The sequence below is a fragment of the Cervus elaphus genome, chromosome 25 (assembly GCF_910594005.1).
Source record: "Cervus elaphus chromosome 25, mCerEla1.1, whole genome shotgun sequence".
In the NCBI taxonomy this organism is placed as follows: Eukaryota; Metazoa; Chordata; class Mammalia; order Artiodactyla; family Cervidae; genus Cervus; species Cervus elaphus.
This window is the reverse complement of record NC_057839.1, coordinates 43,179,373-43,203,228: the sequence shown is the minus strand read 5'-3', so window position 1 is coordinate 43,203,228 and position 23,856 is coordinate 43,179,373. Positions and strand designations below refer to the sequence as shown.

General features: G+C 33.7%; 1 protein-coding gene across 3 annotated transcripts in view; it reads right to left on the bottom strand.

The window, feature by feature from the left end:
- Positions 1–682: 682 nt before the first annotated feature.
- ZFR (zinc finger RNA binding protein) overlaps positions 683–23,856 on the bottom strand; it is an 81,986-nt gene continuing 58,812 nt past the window's right edge. For 2 of the 3 annotated variants that reach the window (XM_043887222.1, XM_043887224.1), the window contains 5 exons: positions 19,782–19,879; positions 18,819–18,914; positions 6,522–6,633; positions 6,297–6,394; positions 683–2,209 (listed from right to left, as the gene is read on the bottom strand). In XM_043887222.1, coding sequence (XP_043743157.1) covers positions 2,030–2,209; positions 6,297–6,394; positions 6,522–6,633; positions 18,819–18,914; positions 19,782–19,879 — 584 coding nt within the window. In that variant the 3' untranslated portion in view covers positions 683–2,029. Of the gene's footprint in view, positions 2,210–6,296; positions 6,395–6,521; positions 6,634–18,818; positions 18,915–19,781; positions 19,880–23,856 lie in introns of those variants that run through there. The other variant, XR_006337777.1, reaches the window with a different exon arrangement.

The window sequence follows — 23,856 nt, the reverse complement described above, 5'->3', positions numbered from 1 at the left end:
GGGCTGAAAACATTTTTAGAAGATAATTAACTTCAAGATGAAAGGAGCAGACTCAACTGTGCAGAGAATAAACTTTTGATATCTATCAATTTCAATTCTGTTACTAAATTAATGTACTAGCTTTGGTTAGCCACTCTGGGCTTCGGTTTCCTCATCAGGAAAATAAGTAATACAGTACCTTCACTTATTGTTATGATAGTTTTAAACAAGAAAACATATGAAAGATCTAGCATGATAATTATCATTAGTACATGATAAGTATCAGTTTTTTCCTTCTCTTCTAAGTAAGAGAACTGTGAGAAACATAATTCCAAAATTTTCACTGGGTGACTAAGTATTCAAGAGTAAAATGAGACCTGGAAAGATGAAAAAAAAAAAAAGACAGTTGCCCAAGATACAAAGATAGTATATCACAAATTCGGAAGAAAAGCCCAAGTCTCTTGTTCCTCTAAGAGTCTGGGGGAAGACTGTGCCCAAGAAAGAAACTGAACCAATATGGTACTGAATTATACAGTTTTCTGGAAATTATGTGCCCATAATTCTGGAAATTATGTACTCATCTGTCAGGAATAACAAGATCTAAGTACCCAATAAATTTGAATATGGTTTTACTGAAACACTAAGTCATTTCAAAGCAGAAGTACTTATGTCAATTCTAACATATAATACATTTAAGCCATTATATGAATTTAAGTTTTTATTTGTGTATTTCACTGTAGTGCTGTGACAACAAAATGACATCTGTATACCAGAGCATACATATATTAACAGTAAGATGTAACTTTTCATTACACCACTGCTATAATAGTTAGCTTTTTGTAGGACACATAAGCATGTAAGATGGCCACACCAAATAATTTTCTGTTTTTTTTCTTAGATAATCTTAATTTTTTTTTTCAGTAATACTTTATCAACCTCACTGTTAATAGAACTGTAAATTATCTGGGTGATGGGGTGTAGGGGCAGGGGGAGGGATCATTCAACTGTGTTATACTGTAATAGTTGCTAGAGTAATCTCACACACACACCAATAAGGAACTGTCTTCATAATTAAGGGCTAGTTACTGTTGTTAGTTGCACAATGATAAAGTTCTTTGAAAATATTGGTTAGCCCACTTATATATGAAAAATGCCCTTTCCACTTATGCAGAAGAAAAAAATATTCAGAAAGTTATTTTTGGCCTTGCTATGTCAAAAAGTCAACTGTACAAAGATCTACGTGTCAAACCTAAAATTATAATTTTAAAAGTCTATTAAAAACAAAAATGTCATGCATTTTTAATATCAATTATGCAGAGGCTTTAAAACTGTTGCAAGACCATATATTATATATTAGCTTTTATACTGCTAATGCACAACTAACAGCAAACTTGATTAGATTAACAGAAATCTGTCTTAATTACACCTTTATATATCACACTAGAGAGACAAATGCCACAAGATCTGCAGAAACATTTAGTTCTGAGCACTTAAATGGCAGGATAACTTTTTGTGTTGTAATCCATCACATAAAGAAAAACAAAACGAAAAAAATTCTGCAGTCTCACGTTACAAAAAAACGTACTGCTGTAAAATATCAAGAAGGCGTAAAGGATATCTATAACACAAAGTAACAACTAGTATCAAACAGCAAACAAAACTCTAAATAAAAGTATCAAAATACACATAGTAACTGAAGCACAAATACTGCATTAAATACAGTAAAGATTTAATAGGACTAGTTAATAAAAGACACAAATATAGGGGGAGCTAGGGCAACCAGTAAATAAAACCAAAATAACGGGAAAAAAATCAGAACCATTGTAATTCCCCAAGCTGGAGCACAATTTTGGTGGTGGGGGGTGTCTTTCCATTCATATAATACCTAACACTGTACATTAAGATTTTAGTATCATAGAAAAACTTGGTTCTTCCATGAAATTCTTTAAATTCTCGATAATTTTTTCAAAGTAGACATCATTATGAATGAAAAACAGCCAACGAATGGGCACCTGTTGTTTTTTAACACTGTAGATTTACAGATAACTTTTTAAAAGTTATCATAATCTTTTTTGTCTTTTTTCCCCTCAGCTTCAAATCCATCAACTCCATCACTATCCCTTCTTCGTTTTCTGTTGTTGTGGATGTTAAAACGCTGGTTCATCTGTGGTAGTGGATCCATGCCTAGAACTTTGTGTATCTGGCGGAATGCAAGGAGTCGCAATGCAAACTGCAACAAAAAGAAAATTTAGTCAAATTAAAGAACCAATATTAATTCTTATTAGGTTTACAGTCCCACATAACAATATAAAAAAGCATGTTTAATGAAACAAACACCTTAAACAATATTAAGGTTCACAAATGAAAGACTCTGTATGTTCTGAAGTTTTTATTTTCAGGTTTTTCTGTGTGCATGCTTTTTTTTTAAATGTAAGTTAAAAAAATATTTAACAAAATGATTATGCTCATTAAAAAATCCTAAGACAGTATACAGCAAAAAAAAAAAAAGCATCTCACTCATCAAATGAACCTCTCTTTGGTTCATATTCACATATCTTGCAACTTTTCCTATGGACGTCCATGTGCTCATCCTCAGGCACATGTGCCTCCGAACACACACCTCCCTAGGTTTACAAAATGAGGATTATACTTCTTCAACTTGTTACTTCATGAACTAAAAAAAGATTTTTCACTATTGTGGCTATATATATATGTAGGAATACATTAGGCATCAATGTCACAAGACCTCATGTGTCATAGGATATTTTGAGACATAGTTTCCCAATATTCTGAGAAATATTTAAGGAGATTCTACAGTCATTTGATTAAAAGGCAACTTTCACTATGTGGTTAAACTTTCAATATAACTGTTTAGACTACTTCCTGAGATGTAATTCCATATAAGATTTGTTTTTTTAAAGTATACAATTCAGTTGTTGCTTTTTTTTTTAGTATACTTACAATTTTTCAACATTAACTACTCTCTAATCCCAGAACATTTTCATCACCTTCCCAATGTCTCACCCTCCCTTCACCCCACAACCCCATGGCCCAATAGCAGTCATTCCTCAATCCCTTTACCCTGAGGCCCTTGCAACTATTAATCACTTTTGTAACTTGATAGATTTGCCTACTATAGACATTTCATATAAACAAAATCATACAATATGACTTTTTGTGTCTGGCTTCTTCCACTTAGCATAAGGTTTTCAAGATTCATCTACCTTGTACGTATCAGCACTTTATTCCTTTTAACGGCTGAGTAATTTTCCACTGTATGAATATATCACATCTGTTTATCTACCCATCCATCAGTTGATGGACACTTGGGATGTTTCCACTTTCTGGAAATTATGCAAAATGCTACTAATTATGAGGTGAAACTAGGGATTATTTATCATAACAGGATAGTATTTATTTAGAGTTACTTAAAGGTATTTCCCAAAGATAAACAGAATAAGGTTTTCGTCTACATTTAAAGAAAATATCCAAAGATATCTGATGCATAATAATGAATAGTAACACACTTTTACTACAGAAATATTGATACTGATCCTCAGCCTATTCTCATACTAGGAGTTTTTAAACAGAAGAGTACTTCAGTAAGGAAAACTACAGTAGCATCTGAGGCTGGAGTGAGCACTCTGTAAGCTCCTGTTCTGCATGTGATTTGCATGTACTTCTAAATTCTAACAAGAGACATTTCTAATGTATAATTGGAAATTATTTAAAAGCAAATGAAATTTGAGGGTACCGAAATTATTTCCATACAAAGTCATCTTGGAATTTTTAAAAACAACATCAAAGAAGATGTAAGCTTTACTTAATTCTTTTTTGAGAGGGAAGATAACCTTACAAATGTGCCTTTTTAAAGATATGCTGCTCTATTGGACACCTACAGGAAGGCATCTGAATAAATGACAAAAGCTACATCTTGCAGAAGCAACTCAAAAAAGATCACTAGAGAATACAGATACAAAATCAAAGGTAAATATTATGGAAGGAAAAGAAGAAAAGTCCCAGACAAAGGAAAAAAGTGAATTATTAATATGGGTACTATGGCCCACCAAAAAAGAAACTGAAATTGACCCAGGTACAATCCATAGAGCTTATTCAGATTTCACCAGTTATACACACACTTGGTTTATGTGGGATGTATACAGCTCTATGTAACTTTACCACATGAGTAGGTTTGCATTAATCACTATTGCAAGGCACTATACTATTACCACAAAACTCTCACTAGCCACATCTATCCTCACCCCTATCCCTAACTCCGAGGAATCACTAATCTGTTCTGTTAGTTCACAAATGTTATAAAGATGGAATGATGCAGTATATGTAACTTCCTCACTTTTATTTATCAAAGTATAGTTAATGTACAATTATTAAATAATTAACTGGTGCCCAATACAGTGACTCATAATTTTTAAAGGTTATACACAATTTAGTTATTATTAATATACTATTTCCCTATGCTGTAAATATATTCTTATAGCTTATTTTATATGCAATGTTTGTACCTTTTAATTCCCTACCCCAATACTGCTCCTCCCTACTTCCCTCTCCCCAATGGTAACCACTGTTTGTTCTGTGAGTCTGCTTCATTTTTTTGTTATATTCACTAGTTTGCTGTATTTTCTACATTTCATGTAAAAGTGATGGGCTTCCTAGGTGGTACGAGTGGTAAAGAACCTGCCTGCCAATGCAGGAGACATAAAGAGATGTGGGTTCGATCCCTGGGTTGGGAAGATACCCTGGAGAAGGGCATGGCAACCTATTACAGTATTCTTGCCTGGAGAATCCCATGGACAGAGGAGCCTGGCAGGCTATGGTCCATGGGGTGGCAAAGAATCAGACACAATTTAAGTGACTTAGCGTAAGTGATACACAGCATCTGTTTTTCTCTGACTTACTTCACTTAGCACAATGCCCTCCAAGTCTATCCATATTATTGGGAATAGCAAAAATTCTATTCTTTTTTAATGGCTGAGTAGTATTCCATTGTATATATACCATATCTTCTTTATCCATTCATCTGCTGATGGATACTAAGGTTGCTTCCTTATCTTGACATTGTAAATAATGCTACTGTGAATACTGGGGTATGTATATCTTTTCAAATTAAAGTTTTTTGTTTTGTTTTCTGGCCATACACCTAGGAGAAACTGTTGGGTCATGTAGCTCTAGTTTTTCTGAGAAACCTCCTTACTGTTCTCCACAGTGGATGCACCAACTTACATTCCCACCAACAGTGTATGAGGTTCCCTTTTCTCCACTGACTTTTAACACTTTTCACTTCTTTACTTTTAACAAGGACATTTCTAACTACCTCCTAAAATCAGACAACTTTCTTCAAAGTCACATTAAAGGTTTCCTTCTTTCCAACTAAGAATTCTCTTATTGGTTTTCAAATGCCCTGCTTCTTACCCTAAAAAATCATTTAAGTACCAATGAAGAAAAAAGCCACTTAGGGTAAACTGTCATCTTCCCTAGAAAATTAAACCCAAAGAAATTAAAACAAACCTTGTTTAATACACACAAACTGGAAATCTTGTGAGTCTGTAAGATATTCGTAATGTACTATTATCATTGACTCTTCCTAAATTGTTTAACCTAACAATTTATTTTAATCCTGATCTCTTCCAAATTATTCTTGCCAGAAGAGACAACAGAACAAAATCTTAAGTCCAAAAAGCGCAACTGCTTTAGACTAGATTGTTATTGTTTATAGTTGGTAGCCATTTCTCCTCTTAGCACACTTCTGGAGTCAAAAAAGGAAAGCTGTAGAAGTTTTAGACTGATTGAAAGATTTAATTTATTTAATCTTCCCAACAATCCTCTTCGAGACAGATACTGCTCTTATCCCTTATAGAAGAGATGCAGAGCTGATATTTAAACTCAGGAGTCTAGACTTCAGAGCCCACACTTTTAATTACTATATTAGCTGGCCTTTTCAGTGGCAGGAAAGGCTAAATCCTAACAAAAATTTCCATAAACCAAACAGCACATCACTTTTGTATACCCAGAAGACATGAATAGTTAACTCTACTGATCCTGACATATAATACAACAACTTGATTTAATGATACTGAAAATACTGCAGTATTTTTATATTTATAGAGGACACACACAGTTAAAATAATAAAATTGAAGATTAATGAAATTTAGTTTAAATTATATCCTAAGAGGTTACTTGCTAAAGAAGCAGAATAATGAATACTACACGGTAATTTCTTCTAGAGGACAACTATAAACAAACCTACACTGTAAGGGAAGTGACAAAACGAAGCCCTGGGGTCAGGGACACACGGTACCTGCGCACTGGATGTGATGTCCTCACGCTGCTGGTCAGTCATTGTCGCCAAGGTATCAAAGGGATCCTTCTCACAGGGATCCAGAAGTCCAGGACTACCTACAGCAACCACCACAGGCAGAATAAAGTGTCATCATCATCCATTTGTAGAAGAGTGAGTAATTCTCATTCAACCATCAAACACACAGATGTTTTTAATGTTTATTAAAAATGAAGTAAAACTTACCTTTAAGAATAATCCCTGAAGAAATGCACTCAAAAACTCTTCTCAGAGCATCTCCAGGGCTTTGAGGACTAGAAGCACTACTGATTGCTTTCTCTACTAGTAACTCCATCGCCTAAAAACAAAAACATAAAAATGTGTTTGACAGCTTACAGCCCAAAGGAATTATTCATTTTCAGAATGACAAAATACTTATGAAACTGTCATTAAAACTTTTAGAGATTGGGGCTTCCCTGATTGCTCAGTGGTGAAGAATCTGCCTGCCAATGTAGGGAACATGGGTTTGATCCCTGGTCCGAGGATCCCTCATGCTGCAGAGCAACTAAGCCCGTGTGCCACACTATTGAGACTGTGCTCTGGAGTCTGGGAGCTGCAACTACTGAGCCCACGTGCCACAACTGCTGAAGCCTGAGTGCCCTGGAGCCTGTGCTCCGCAAAAGGAGAAGCCATTCCAAGGAGAAGCCTGTGTGTCACAAGTGGAGAGAAGCCCCCGCTCGCCTCAACTAGAGCAAAGTCTGCACAGCAATGAAGATCCAGTAGAGCCAAAAATAAAAATAAGTAAAATTAGTAACAAAGAAAATTTTAAAGACTGAAAAAATTCACACTGAATAAGTCACAAAATCAGAAAATAAAAATTACATGTTAAAAAAATTACATGTAATATGAAATTAAAAATAAGTAATGAAAACAAAATAAGGCAATATATATCTTAAAAATTATTTTGTAATTTGTGCTTAATGAAGAAAAATAGATTAATGGGTTTTTTGTTTGGGATTTTCAGTTACTGCTATCCTTTCCTATTAAAATATGACAGTCCTTAAAATTCTTTAGATATTTCAGACTCACATATATTTATTCTTTAATGCCTACACACTGATAATACTGAAGAGTTATAGCAAGACCATACTCTACCAAGTAAAGAAGACTTGTATTTTTTCTTCATGAACAATTATCTAAATTTTCATTTAACATACAACTGTACTTCTATTATCCTTAAAGAAAATATAAATTATACTTTCACTGTAAATTACACTTGAGACTCAAAATCAGTTAAAACCAATGAATAAAAGAAAGAAGTATGGATTTAGATCCAGAAAGCGTTTTGAAGAGTTTACTAGAAAAATCTGCTTCCATTTAGATTTTAAAAATTAAGATATAATGTACAATTCAGTGGGTTTTAGTACATTTAGAAAGTTGTTCAACCATAACCATTCTCTAATTCCAGAACATTTCATCACCCCCAAAGAAATGCCATACCTACTAGTAGCTATTCTCTCTTTCCTTCAGCCCCTGGCAACCAATAAACCACTTTCTATTTCTACAGATTTGCATTTTCTAAATATTTTATACAAATGGAACCATATGTCACTTTTTGTGTCTGGTTTCTTTTACTTAGCATTATGTTTAAGGTTTATCCACGTTGCAGCTTTTACTCAAACTTTAAATAAAATCACCAATAACAATTCAAAGAAACTAAACAGACTGAAACTAGAATGAAACCCTTACAATGATAATGAAGTTTAAAACACTGAGGACCCATTTTTAGTTGTGTACTTAAAAAACTCATAGATTTAATTAGAGGTAAAAACTACATCCACCTACTCTCCCCAAGGCCATTACTCAGATCTTTTAAGTAAGAATAATTCTTAAAGATTGGATATGTGGAGGTTTTAGTTCCAAACAAATTAGGAATAAGTTGTAAGAGAGATACGAATCTGAAGAGAGAGTACACATAGAAAGCTATATAAAAAAAAATGACAGCTAGAAGCATGAAGTTGAAAAAAATGTGAGAAAAACGGGTGTTAATAATGAGAGATGTAATTACAACAAAAAAAATTAAGATGGTTCAGTCTAATTCAGCTGAAGAACGTAGGAAGTTGTTCAAGACACAAGACCCTTAAAGGGTCTTCATTTAAAAATTTTAGTATTTAAGGCATCAGCTTCAGTTATCTAGGCAACTCTATGAATGTATATTAAACACTTTTCCTGTCCAGACAAGTATTATTTCAAGATGTCCAAAAAACTGAAATCTTTGAAGATGAGGATTGTCAATTGTCATTTGTGGAACCCCTTTGTCTAGCATAAATGGCTGGCGTATAGAAAATACTTAGTAAGTATCTATGATCAAAATAATTTTGGAAAGAAATGTGAAAATAATCCTGCTAATTAAAGAAATCAAGGGTTCTAATTAACAAGTTACTAAAATACAAAATTGATGTCTTAAAATATGCACCTTTCCAAAAATACCTCAAATTCATAAGTACTTTTAGAGAATGTTTAGGGAAAAACAAATATTCAATAATCAGCTATAATACAGGTGCGTGCATACTAAGTGCTCAGTCATGTCCAACTCTGCAACCCTAAGGACTGAAGCCTGCCAGGCTCCTCTGTCCATGGGATTCTCCAGGCAAGATTATTGGAGTGGGTTGTCATGCCCTCCTCCAGGGGATCTTTCCGACCCAGGGACTGAACCCAAGTCTCTTAAGTCTCCTGCATTGGCAGGTGGGCTTTTTTAACCACTAGCACCACCTGGGAAGTCCCAGAATATAGTTATGTCAAGATATAAAAATATTATAGGTAATTCAAAGCTTTTTAAGACCTGCTGTTGACTGACCTCTACTGGGAATATGTAATTTATACTTATGTATTAAGGTAGAAACTAAATAAGAACCAAGAAAGAAATGAGTATTTATGAAACACGAAGTCCATATATTGAATCACAGTAAGACTAAGTCAACTATCTGCCTTCTGAGATCACTTGCTGTGAAGTAAGCAATTTAAAAATGTTAATTTTCTATGGAACATGGCTGGTCTCCAAGCAGATGTCCACAGTTAGGAAAGCAACAAAAGTATTAGGAGGTTTATATACTCTTAAATGCATGCATTCAAAAGTAAAAGGACAACATCAAAGACAAACTGAATCAAACAAGGGAAACGATTATTTAGGCAATAATGCAAAGGATTTTGATGACAAAAGTTACTTAAAAAAGAAATGCTCTCTTAAATATTATGTTAAATGACATGAAATCCAGGATTGCAATATTTGCTTTAGGAAAACATTCATGTGGTATATATTCTTCCTTCCCATCTTTAACAGTAGTAACTGTGAAAAGAAAGTTATCTGCCCTGTGATGTCAGTGTCCTATCATTTATCATTTAGAATCTCCTCACTGGTTCTAAAACTGACAGACAGGAGCTCTCTCACTACAAGTCATCATCACTAAAATCTAATACACTCTTCCAAACAAACAGGGCTTCCCAGGTGGTTCAGATGGTAAACAATCTGGCTGCAATACAGGAGAGTGGGTTTGATCCCTGGGTCAGGAAAATCACTTGGAGAAGGGAATGCCTACCCACTCCAGTATTCTTGCCTAGAGAATTCCATGAACAGAGGAGCCTGGGAGTTACAGTCCATGGGGTTGCAAAGACTTGGACACAACTGAGCAACTAACACTTGAAAAAAAAAATATGTGAAAATATATGTGGAGCACATATTTTAACTGCTGTATGAGCAAAAAGAACAATTATGGCCTCTCAGCCTCTTCTTTGGGGACTATCTCATCATTTCACAAATAATTCTTTTTTTTTTTTCAATAAAAAAAGATAAAATTCACATAAAGTTAACTATTCTAAAGTGAACACTTCAGTGGCATTTAGTACACCTACTAATATGTTGAACAACAGCCACCTCTATCTAGTTCAAAACATTTCTATTACTCCAAAGTAAAACCCCCGGCTCATCGTGCAGTTTCTCCTCGTTCTCTCACTCTCTAAGCCTCAGGCAACTGCCAACCTTCATTCTATCTATCTGGATCTGCTATTCTGGGTATATTATACAAATGCCATCATATAACGCGTAACCTTTTGTGTCTGGCTTCCTTCACTCAGCATGATGTTTTAGAGGTTCATCCATGACAGATCATTCTCTTTCATAAAATATTCCTTGGCTTAATATATAGTTTAAAAATAAAATATACAATAAACATTAAAACATTAACTTTTTGGGGAAAAAAAAAGCCTTTCTGCAATTTACAGCAGGTATACCATTCTAAAGGTATGCCAATCTAAAAGAGGTTTCTATTCTATGCAGCATTTCTTAAGTCAGATCAACCTTACAAGAAAATTTTACCTATACTTTCTTTACTTCATCACTATAGATTTAGGACAAAAGAACTAATTTGAAGGCAGTATATTATTTGCTGCACTCACTGTAGTGGTAAACACTAAAGGCAGGTGTTAGGACTTAGATTTATTCAAAGAAAGTAATCTGAAGGCTAAACAAAATTGAAGATCAAGTTCACAAGAACTTCAAATTTCTTTCATGCAAACCAAGAAGAAAAGTTACTCTCTGCTTAAGGTGATAGTACAAAGCCAAATCTCAAGATCTCTTGCCCACCAAACCTGGTTATGATTAAAGAAACATGTATGAAGCACATTATCACCACCCAAACAAATATAAAATGGCTTCAATTAAATGGAGGAAAAGGCCAGTGAAAAGAGTATTTCTAAGAAAGTGAGTGGGCTTGGGCAACTCTCCATTTACAGTTCCCTAACTGGCTCTTTAGAAGAAAATGGGGAAGGGGCTGGCAGTAGAGTGGGCAAAAAACCCCAAAAATTTCACCAGAACTCTCGCAACTCAGAGAGTAAGAACAAGTCATGTTGCGGGCAGCCCCAGGCAAAGAAATATTTCTAAACATAACCACCTTTCATCCAACCAGAGAAAGGAAAAGCAACAGAATTCATCAGTCTGAAGGCTCTTTGTGGAAGACAGGTAGGGAACAGTAGAATTCCAATTATCCACATCTAATTATCTCTAATAATAAATAGACATTTGACTAACATGCAGATAAAACAAACAACAACAAAAAAATAAGATCTTTCAAAGGAGAAGAAAGAGGGGGAAATTAATATCAAAGATTGCTGTGAACTCTCAATGCAAGTTTCCCAAAGTGGCTTCACACACCCCAAACCTTCTGCTGATTCAGGTAACAGAAAGCTCTTCTTGAAAGGAGATGGTAAAGAGTTTCAGGAAAAAAACCAGAGCAAATTCTGCATAGGCAAAGGCTCTAGGAGGCCATCATGGGTTTGAAACCTGAAGCCTAAAGGTGTGCCAAGGGAATCTACCTCAAAGACTACCACAGCACACTGAATTAGGGAACAGAAGAGAGAAAGCCCATGTCTGGAAACTCCCTGGCAGTACTGTAGTTAGGATTCACTGCTTTCATTGCTGGGGCCTGGGTTCAATACCTGGTCAAAGAACTAAGTTACTTACATGGGGCACCAAAAAAAAAAAAGAGAATATAAGCAAGAAAGAAAGCCAAACACTACTCCTTTCCATAAGCAATCCTCAAAGCAGAGCTCATGGGGGAAGAAAAAAAAGTATTTTATTTTATATATTTTTTTAAAAAGAAGTATTTTAAAAGGTGTGAATAAACTAAAAGACAGCTCTTGTTGGCGTGCTTTAGTGTCAAAGTATGACTTGGAAATGGAACTGACAATGCTAAGCCCTAAAGAAGTGAAAAAAAACTAAAACCAGGCATGATATCTTTGCATTTGGGTGGAACACAGAGTGAAATCTATTTCCTATAGACTTTGAGAGTCCCTTGGACTGCAAGGAGATTCAACCACTCCATCCTAAAGGAAATCAGTCCTGGATATTCATTGGAAGGACTGATGTTGAAGCTGAAACTCCAATACTTTGGCCACCTGATGTGAAGAACTGACTCATTTGAAAAGACCCTGATTCTGGGAAAGACTGAAGGTGGGAAGAGAAGGGGATGACAGAGGATGAGACGGTTGGATGGCATCACTGACTCAATGGACATGACTTTGAGTAAACTCTGGGAGTTGATGATGGACAGGGAGGCCTGGCGTGCTGCAGTCCACGGGGTTGCAAACAGTAGGACATGAGTGACTGAACTGAACTGAACTGATGGACTTTTAAAGATACTGTTAAGTCACTGCTTGTAATAAATGTATCCATCTGGTGCAAATATTGAGAGGGAGATTTTGTATGTGTAAGGATAGACGGTATGTGAGAACGCTCTACTTTCTGCTCAGTTTTGCTGTGAATCAAATTTTTTTTGCTGTGAATCAAATTTTTATCATTTAAAAAATAGTATTTATTTAGAAAATAATCTCTTCTGGAAGAATCTTAATTTAAGGGGATGAAGATACAACTATCAACATTTTGAGTTACAGAGAACTTGATAAATAAAAAAACCAATAAAATTAAAACCTCAAGGTTGAGATGAAAAGGAAGACTGAAGAGCTCATTAAGCATACTGAACATTACTATAAAACTAGTAAATGAATTATAAATAGTAAATATTGGGACATGCGTGAAAACTAAATTACTGCCAAAGAAATAGTTAACAGGGGACAAAAGAGGAAAGAGAACAAAGATTAAAACAATCACAAAGATAATATATAGGACAAAGGGAATCCGACATAAGGGTAACTGGTGCCCCTGAAAATAGAGGATCATATTAATCATTTGTCAAATGTACAGATAAAGATTTCAATGAAATGATGACACTAACAACAGATTCCAGGACATAATTTGGTGAAGTTACTGAAATTCAAGGATAAAGACAGAATTCTTTTACCAAAATTCAGAAAAAGTAAAGGCAAGAAAATTAGGCTGGGCTTATGGTGGCTCAGATGGTAAAGAATCTGCACAAAACGCAGGAGACCTAGGTTCAATCCCTGGGTCGGGAAGATCCCCTGGAGAAGGGAATGGTTAACCACTTGAGGATTCTTGCCTGCGGAATTCCGTGGGCAGAGGAGCTAGGAGGGCTACAGTCCATGGGGTCACCAACTCTGTGACCCCATGACTAAGTGATTAACATAAACTAAATTTAGCAATACTCAATGCTGAAAGATAATGGAGCAAGACCAATAAATGGAGGAGAAAAAATTGCAACCTAACAATATATTTTTCAATAAACTAATGGTAATTGGCAAAGATTCTCAAACATGAAAGAAATTTTAAAAGCTTAAAACACTTTTTGATAAAAACTACATGATGATAAAATGCAGTCAACCAAGAAATAAAAAGAGGAAACCACGGTAAAGCCCTAGGCATTGGCACCAAAGCATTTAAATAGAAAACATTAAATAGTCAAAGGGAATATATTGACACATAAGGTAAATGTAGTTATTTTTAAACCCTTAAGATTTAAAAAAGCATTAAGTGTAAACTTTGCTGTTTTCTAAGTGGAATCAGCAATCACTGAGTAGAACAGATAAATCAAGAAACAGCTTTTGACACATTAAAATAAATGAATGAAAACAAATGGAAAAAAAAGAAAATATTAACAAAAACCCAAAAGAGGATACAAGGAGTAGGAGGAAGTGATCATCTTTTCAGCTTTTATAGATGAAAGGTTAATAGACATTATCTAAAATTGTTAAAACAGACGAATGAAAACATCACATAAAACTATAAGGTCAACAACTAATTGTCTAAATAATCAGAAGAGAAACATATTCACACATAAAAAAGAACAAGAAAAGGATAAGAATTATGGCAAAGGATAGAAAAGTACCAGAAACATACCAGATAAATGCTAATAATAAAAACTAGAGTTTAGGAGGGTGCAGTACAGATGAAATATATGAAGGGGATTTAGAGGTTACGCTTCCAGCTTTTAGATAAGAAAGTCACAGGTATATAAGTGCACATAGGGAATATGGTCAACAATATTGTAGTAATTGGTCTTACTGCAGTAATCATTTCATAATGTATTTAAATATGGAATTACTATGCTGTACACCTGAAACGAGTAAAACTGTTAGTTATAATTGTCTTTTTAAAAGGCTAGAGTTTATCTAAACTCTATCTAGAGTTTAGATATTAATAAATGGACAAGGCTTATTAACTAATGGCAGAAAGTGTTAATTAAATGCCCTTTAGAATGACAAAAAGTTCAAACTCATAATAATGATATAATTATTAAGTTTTTATGTCCAAAATGTTACTGCAACAAAATAATAAAGTACAAACTAAAAAAACACAACAGAAAGAGCAGATTTTAACTTATCTTTGTCACTCCATGGACAAAGTAAAGTAGACAAAAAAAATATGAAGGAAAAGAGATAGAAGATGAGAACAAAGTAACTGATGAAGTTGAGCTAAGAGGTATATATTATATGCTGAGAACACATTTTTTAAAGTGCCCACACTTTTATAAAAACTGTACAGATTAGATCACAAAGAAAATCTTAGATTCCCCATATTGCAAATAATAGAATATATTTTCTGCTTCCCAGGTGGCTCAGTGGTAAAGAATCTACCTGCCAAGCAGGAGACTCAGGTTTGATCCCTGGGACAGGAAGATACCCTGGAGAAGGAAATGGCAACCTACTCCAGTAATCCTAGCCTGGGAAACCCCATAGACAGAGGAGCCTGGTGGGCTATAGTCCGTTGGGTTACAAAAAGTCAGATACGACTTAGCAACTAAACAGCAACAGAATATATTTACTAGTTTATATGCTAGAAAAATGCAAGTTATTTACAAAAACAAAGCAACTCTTCTTCAGTCATGAAGAATTAAAAAACTGCCTCAAAATTACTCTTGGCTTAAAGACAACACTGAAATGAATTTCAGACTGCAGAGAATATAAAGAGAAAGAAAGTATTATATATACAGCCAAAACCTATGTTCAGCCTTAAATAATAGCTTTAAAATTTGTCTATATAATTAAAGAATGAGTGAATTAAACAAGTATCCAACTCAACAAGTTTGGAAAAAAATGAAAATAAACCCAAGGAAAATAGAAAATTAGAGATGAAATTAGAAATTAATGAATTATGGTGGGGTGGACAGGAGGGAGGTCCAAGTGGGAAAGGATGTATGTATTCATATAGTTGATTTACTTCATTGTATAGGAGAAACTAACACAACATTGTAAAGCAATTATGTTCCAATTACAAAAAGAAATTAATGGATTAAGAAGGAAAACGGCATATCTGAAGCAGGATGTAAAATGATAACGTAGAATGCTTGTATTTTTATATATTAAAAAAAGTTTAAGTTACATAATGCACATACATTTTTATATTAAAAATCTATCAATAATTCAATGAATTTTGATCACTAGTAAATACTGAAACACCCATTGCTTATTTTGCTCCAATATTGAGCCTGCTACTACTGACTAACCTAACCAATCAGAGAATTAAAACAATAAAGATGCTATAATAGGCATTTTTAAAACTCAAAGAGCATAGAACTCTATTATATAAAAATTTGAGTATCTGGTTGAACGGGTCAATTTTTCTAGGAAAAGATAAGTTAAACAAAATTAATTAATCCCAGGAGAAGGAAAAATTGAACAGTTACTCACAATAAAAGAAACCAAGAAAGTGCTACCCCCTTTATAAGGGACTGGGAACTGATAATGTCAAATGAATTTTACAAATAATCAAAAAACAGTATTTTTGATGATCCTAAAAAAAAAAAGTTTCAGAGTTTAGAGAAAGAACAAAAGTTCTAAATTAATTTTTACAGAGTTAGTGCAAATCTAACAAAGAAGACAAAAATAAAACACAAAACTTTCTTTATTGTCACTGCAAAAGTGATGATATTCTACCAATTATCTATTAATTCAATACAGTACTACTTAAAAATAATTAAAAGAACGTTGGAGTTCATCAAACTGAACAAAATGGCAGTCAAGTTCTTTTGGAAAAAGAACATGAGAAAAACAAAACAAAACACACTTAAAAAAAAAAAGGCAAAACAAAAACAAAACCCCCAAACAGTGCAAGATGGTGTTTATACTGAGCAGCAGAGAACTGAGAGGGGTGAATTCTGATGAAAAGGACATCAGAATTTTAAAACACACTGTGAAGTTTTAAAAATTAAAATAAATTAAGGACTTCTTTGGTGGTCTAGAGGTTAAGAATCCAATTTGCAATGCAGGGGACACTGGTCCAATCCCTGGTTGGGGAACTAAGATACCACATGCTGTGGGAGAACTAAGCCCACAAACTGCAACTATCGAAGCTCAAGAACTCGAGCCTGTGCATCACGACGAGAGTCCACGTACCACAAGCAAAGATCCCACAGGCACAATGCAGATCCCATGTGCCATAACTAGACTCCATGCTGCCAGTTAAAAGAAATATGTAAAAAATCAGTAGAAAAAAGAGTTTTTTTTTTTTTTCTCATTTATTTTTATTAGTTGGAGGCTAATTACTTCACAACATTGCAGTGGGTTTTGTCATACATTGACATGAATTAGCCATGGAGTTATATGTATTCCCCATCCCGATCCCCCCTCCCACCTCCCTCTCCACCTGGGTCTTCCCAGTGCACCAGGCCGCCCGAGCACTTGTCTCATGCATCCCACCTGGACTGGTGATCTGTTTCACTATAGATAATATAATAGAGAAGATTGAGGAATGAAAGACTACTATAGAAATAGGCCTGCAAAAAAGGAACTTTGGTTTAAGAAAGGGTTTCTCTTCCTCAGTGCTATCGATAACCAGTATTGACAACCAAAAATATCTCAAAACATTACCAAATGTCCTCAGGGGGCAAAACTGAAATGTAGTTGAGAACCATTGGTTTATGATAATGGTGATATTTCAAAATGGAGGTTGGGAGAACGAACATCACTACTAAATAAAATGCTAAATGGTATTGGAATAATTGACAATTGGTCTGGAAAGATATTGCTGGATCTACTTCTAGTCCATTTATGATTTTCTTATTAATTTATAATTATACAAGTAAGGTATGTATATTTTATCCTAGTAAAATCCAAACATTACAGATCTCTAACCTAAGCCCACTTCTCACTACTGAGAGACAACTCCTGTTATAATATAGACTATATCCTTCCAGGAGTAAGTGAGCAAACATCTGTTATAAACATAATTTGATGGGGGGGGGGAGCTCTAGAAGAAAGCATGTGTGAATAATCTATAACCTAAAACATGAGAATATTTTGTAAACAGAATACAAAGTTGTTAAGTCATAAACAGTAATGTATTAGAATTTGTAAAAATTTTAAACCTTTTATAAAACAGCAAAAATTATTAAGTTGAAAAGCAGATGAAAGCTGGAAAAATTATTTTTTTTTCATATAGGTAAGTGCTAATTTCTTATAGAAAGTTATTACAAATTATGGGAAATATGAATAACAGGAACTGGCAGTTAAGAGAAAAATAATTATAAATGCCAATAATCACTTCAAGAAATTTAAATAAAAAATGAGACTCCATTTTTTACCTAACATGTGTTAAGAAGTGTGATCTTATCCCAAAGTTAGTGAGGATGTGAAGAAAATGGTGAGGTTCAACAATTTTTGGTAATTTTAAATGATCCACCTCTCCTGGTTACAATCAAAACACATTCTTTGCCCTTGGAATTCTATAGCAATTGACCCTAGCCATCACGTGTATATAACACTCATAAAAGCATGACCACAATACAATGAATATTTAATAGCAAAAGACTGCAAACAATGTAACTGTCCATCAGACGGACACCAGTTAAATAAAATATGGCATGTCCATACAAAGGAAACACCAAGTAGTTAATACAGCTCTCAAAGAGCTCTCAGAATTAAGATAACCCTGGCTAGTCAACTCTCCCTAACCCAACTCTAGAATCTGTAGGTTCAGTTATACTTCTGAATGAATCCTTCTGTATCTGAGTTTTTGCTATTTAGGAACTCAAATAGTTCAACATCAAACAGATATCTGTACATAAATAAAAAAATAGGAATATACATGACATGCATATATGCATTTCTCCTCCCTGGAAAAAAATCACAACAAATTGTGCCATGATAACTGGCCTTTAAATTACGAGAAGGCTTTCACTTCTTATTTTGTGCATTTCTGCATTATTTGAATTTCCTAATTTTATGCATTTTTTGGATAATGCATATTTCTAAATGTTAAAAAATTCCTTATACATTGTTAAAATATCAACAAAATCCTGCATAGGGAGATTAATAGCTCATTTAAAATTTTCTTTGTATCTTTATGTATGTACAACTAATAATTGCACCTATAATATTTTTAAAAAGTAATAAACACTGTGAGAAGAGTTAAAAAAAAAAAAAAAGAGGAAAATACAAAAAGAAAATCAAGTATAATTCTCAAACAGTTAAAAAGTTAAACAGTCTGATAAGACCCTAGGATTTCTCATGAGAAAAAGAAAAAAACTCCATTTAGGAAATGGAAATAAAGTTGATAATTAGACATAAGATGAGGCTATAAAAAACTGCAGAAATATTTTTGAGACGTTTATTTTTCACATACAGTAACATATTACTTACCCAGCTTGGAAAATCAGACCAAGTTGGAACTCGCTGACAGAGGTCCCGGAGAATACGTATGATAATCACACAGGACTGTAGACCATTAGCTCTAGCCTTGAGAGCAACACAAAAATCAACTGAATTAATCTTAGAAATATTAAAAATGTCCCTTGATGAAAAAAAAGTTAAAATACCACTGTTCAATGGAAGCTCAGATAAAAATAAAACAAAAATAACCACGCTTAAAATTGGATTCAATGAGCTGCCATTTACAGCGATATTTTATGCCAGGGTTAGTATTTAAAAGCTGGTATTTTAGGTCAAAGTAAACAGATTATACAAGAATAATTGTTCTTGATCCCCTGTGAACCTTGACCTGTGTTCATTTAAATCAGTAAACTTAAAAAAAAAAGTCTGCCTACATTAGAAATAAAAGAAAAAGTAAAGAGCTAAAAAGTTTGTCTAGGGACTGAAAGATTAAGGAAATCTGTTTGGTTTCCTTTCTGTGCCTTTGCATAACTGCAAAGTCACTAAACCAAACAGCTGCTTCCTTACCTTTCATTCCCTACACTTATTAACTTAAGAGAAAGAGGGGAAAAAATCTTAAAACTATACACAAAGCTTTAAACACATATTCCATTATTTAAAGCAAAGTTAATCTGCAGCCTTATGGAATATAATATATATACACAAACATGTGATGTTCCTGAACAAGTCAGCTTCAAATATAGCCACTAAAAATAAAAATAAAAAAACCCAAACTACAAAACATCCCCAAAATCCTAGTTTATTGTCAAATTAATAGTAACTGCAATATGCAGATCTTCATACCCAGCTTTCTATGTTAACATATTTTCTCTTATTTAATTTAAAATAGTATTGCTTGGGCAGTCTTTTGAAATGTTTAAACACAGTTAAACATGTTGTACTGAACTACTCTCTCATAAGGCTACAAGAAAAAAGTAAAATGATGTTCCGAACCTGGAACCACTTAGCGTGGCGTAGAGCAGCCAGAGCGTCAAGGCATTTTTGCCTGTCCAAGACGTCCGGTGGGTCTTTCACCATACCCGAGGTTACATCTAAAATGGATTGAATTGGCAAAATGCAGTGAGGAATGGGTGTTTGACCAGGTGAGCAAGACACTTCCTTAAAGTAGCATCAGTGTCACATGAGCCATTTGAGGGTTTTGTCAGCACTTTAAAGTAACCCAGGAAGTTATTTAACAAATTTACATAAATATAATATGAAGATCAAGAATTAAACTCTTTAATTTAGAAATGTAATAAGTAATTTCTACAAATATAAACCCTACCCCACCAAAAGAAATCAAAAGGAAGGATTACTGGATACAGTGCACCAGCACAAAGACAACAAGAGGGAACACAAAAATCCACCTTAATAAATGAGAATGTACAGTAAACTATCCTGTTTGTTCAGTATTTTAAATGGTCACAGGTTATTTTGGGACTAAAATGTCAAAGAACTAATGATAAATATGGGATGATCAATGTAGTAACAATCACAGAAAAAATAAGGAGCCAAAAACAGGCATTTCTAGGAGTTCAATGGTTTCTCTTCCACAAGAGAACTTTAGTTGTAAAGGAATATGAAATGCCCTTTAAAATTCAAAGTTCCCATAAAGTATTCCAGAAAGAATAATTGGAGAGAAACAATGAGTAAAGTAGAAAAGGGCAACAGAAACTAGCATGGTTAAACAAAGTATAGAAATAGAACAGATACAGTAAGCAGAATGGTTTGATGATAAATATGCAGAATCTTTTAAGTTAGAGTTTATAATAACTGATTTTAATCAATTATTATATTAAAACATAAATGAGTTATATAAAACTTGAGAAGAAAATCTGAACCTAAATCAGGGCAAAGGTTAACTTTATATTAATAAACTTCGTTGGAGGGCCAGCTTACATTCATCTAAACATATAGGTAAAATGTATATAAAAGTTGCTAATCAAACTATTCATAATTAAACCAAATTCACAATTCTTGGTGATATTAAAACATTTTCTAAATATCGGAAAATAACATGCCAGGCAAGTAATTTATTGAATTTAGCAGCCTTCGAGATGGAAAGCACCCAAATTAATGGCACATTTAGTATATGATTTAATAAATCATTGAGGGTACCAAATGAATATGAGACAAATGATGAAATATATGATAAAAGAACACATGAAAGATAATTTTAAGAGTACCACTGCAGCTCTGGGCAAGTTATTTGATGGTATATTTTTATATGAACATTCAGAAATCTTAAGAGATACTTGCCCTTATTTTGAGTAGAAGACATACTAAAAAGCATATTTTAAAAGTGATAAAAAAAATTATATCCCTTGTCTGGGCTTTCTTTTCTTAGTTCTTACTCCTTAAATAATCAGATGGCATGGATTTTCAGAGAACATATTAGAAGGGAGATTTACAGATGCTCAAAAAACACTGTGTGGCGTTCTGAAAATGAACACTGAAAGAGGAACCTGGGCACTATAAAGAGTAGCAAATCAGAAATACTAGAAATTTTTAAAAAACCAAAATAACCTCAAAATCTGCAAGATCAACTACTGAATCCAAAAATATAGTGAATATAGTAAGAAATGGGCTATTCTGAAAGAAGGAAAAAGGACATCGGAAAGCACAGCTAATTGAAGAACTAAAAAAAGAAACAACAAAAAAAAAAAACCACTCCCCAAAGTAAGGTTATAGAACAGGCTGAAGAACCCTTTCCATGTCCCTTATTTATTTACGTTATTTGCGAAAGCTAAAATGCAAATAGGTGATAATGTGCAATCTCTAAAGAAGTTTCTGAATCTTAATGTTAATTCATGTTTTAATTTCCTCCAATGTAAGAAAAAGTTTTCTTTTTGCACACATTTATAACTTCAGAAATTTAAATTAATGATAAAATTTCAAAGATGCCAAGACACCTATTGCAATTTAAAAACAAATTAAGAGCTATAAGTAGGAAACTTCTGTCAAATTTAGAGTGTGGATTTTTGCACCCATTCTATATTTCAAGTGGATTAACCCCTTAGATATATTGTACTAAAATCATACTTGCTTCTTAATACCCAGTTAACAAAACAAAAATTAGTTTATTTAAAAAAAAAAAAAGGCAAATTCTTATCCTACAAGAGGTATTTTATGAATTTTAAGGGGTTAATCACCAGTTAGAAGACACGCTGTGTCCACACTATTTTATGATTAAAAGTTAATGGGAATATATTATTTAAATTAACATGGTTATGTAAAATATATAATCCACCCAACAATTTAAAAACTAGTGTGAACACTGCTCAATTCTAGAAGAGACAAAGACAATACAAACAGAACAGCCACACAAAGGACAATAAATGCCAGACTCTGCATCCAATATCCCTCTTTAAATCAAATGGCAGGTGTGACACTGAGCTTTTGAAAACCTTGGTCAAAAATCCTTCCGATGTCTTGGCAGCAACCCCTGACAGGAATCAATTCCCTCTGCTAGAAGGCTTTGGACCGGGCCTGATAAGCTAAAGGTGGAAAAAAACACACACAATACTTGACTTGCTACAGAAGAGACGCTGTAGCAAGGGTTAGAACATTTGAACAGTTTAAGCTTCACGTCAATTAAAGGTTTACTTAATGTTTAACTGCCAAACACAATACTGTAAAATAGATTTGTCATGTGTTTAACAGTTATTTGGAAAATTTAATTATATCCTTTAAATAATTTTTGGTATTAAACAGGACCATTACGCATTTAAGAGCCTACCACAACTATGTGCAAGTCACCAGTCTCGTGGTTTACAAGTACTCTTCCGGCAAAGCCTTCCTTACCCTTGGACTAATTCCCCAAAGCAAGCTAGAGGCTTTAAATGATTTTAAGACACAGAGCATTCAGAGCTGCAGTGAGGGAGAATACATACCGTTATTCTGCAGCAATCTTCATTAATGAGGCTAAACACATGGTTTACTGCAGTTATCTGCAGCAAGGAACACTATCAATGTTTCTACACTTTTTGCACATCCAACTTTTCAGCTCAGTGTCTTGAAGAAAATCTTTCAATTTTGGACTGATCATTTCTTTCACCGTAATACTTATGAAATTGAGAACAATAATTCTAACTCAAGTCTGGGTCAGACAAAAGTATAATTTTGTTTCCTTTAGAAGGGATAGGTTATTAAAGACTATTACAAATATGATAATTATTAATTCAGGCTTTTGCAACAAAATAAAATGACTCGATACTGTATAAATTTAAGTAAAACTAAATATAACTAGACAAAATGTGCTCTGAAATAAAGTTAAGTGGTTATATAAGTATAATTTCATACTAAATACAGTAACTTTTATCTGTAACATAATCAAGATTTCCTTTTCAAATCCTAAGAGTCATATGCTGCATCCAAATTGACCAGATTGACTCAGGAACTGTTTTTCCAGCAATATTCACAGCCAGACCTTGAGTGGAAATTCATGCTCATATAAAAGATCCTTTATATAAAACCCACTTCTTTTTAAGATAAAAGCTTATACAATGTACAAGTCCTGATATGTAGTATATTTATATTATGTATGCAAAGTTAGGCAAGTCTCTTAATGATCACATTTTTAGTAAAAATGTTCTTTTCCTGGGTTGTGTAAAGCCCAGTGCCTTAAAAAAAAAAAAAACTGCTTTGCTGTAAGAAAACAAATTTAAAGGGACAGTAATTGAGAGCCTACTCATGCTATTTTAGACAAATTAATTTTAAGTATTCTTTTCTCCTCTATCTGTATCACAAAGTAATATCAGTGTAGACTATATAACTCCATATTCAACCAATTAAGATGTACAAAAACAACATGAAAGGAAACAAAGTAAATTTTATCTGACCCATAAAACAACAGAACCAACATACCGCAGACACTGACCATGCTTTTTGGCTTAAAAGCTTTTGAAGCTTTGAAAATGTTATAGAACAGTCCCTAAAGCAACATTGCTGGCACCAGCAGGATTTCATAGTCTACAATTGCAAAGTAAGTTAAAAACCCCTAATTGTGCTATAACTCACTAACTACGCC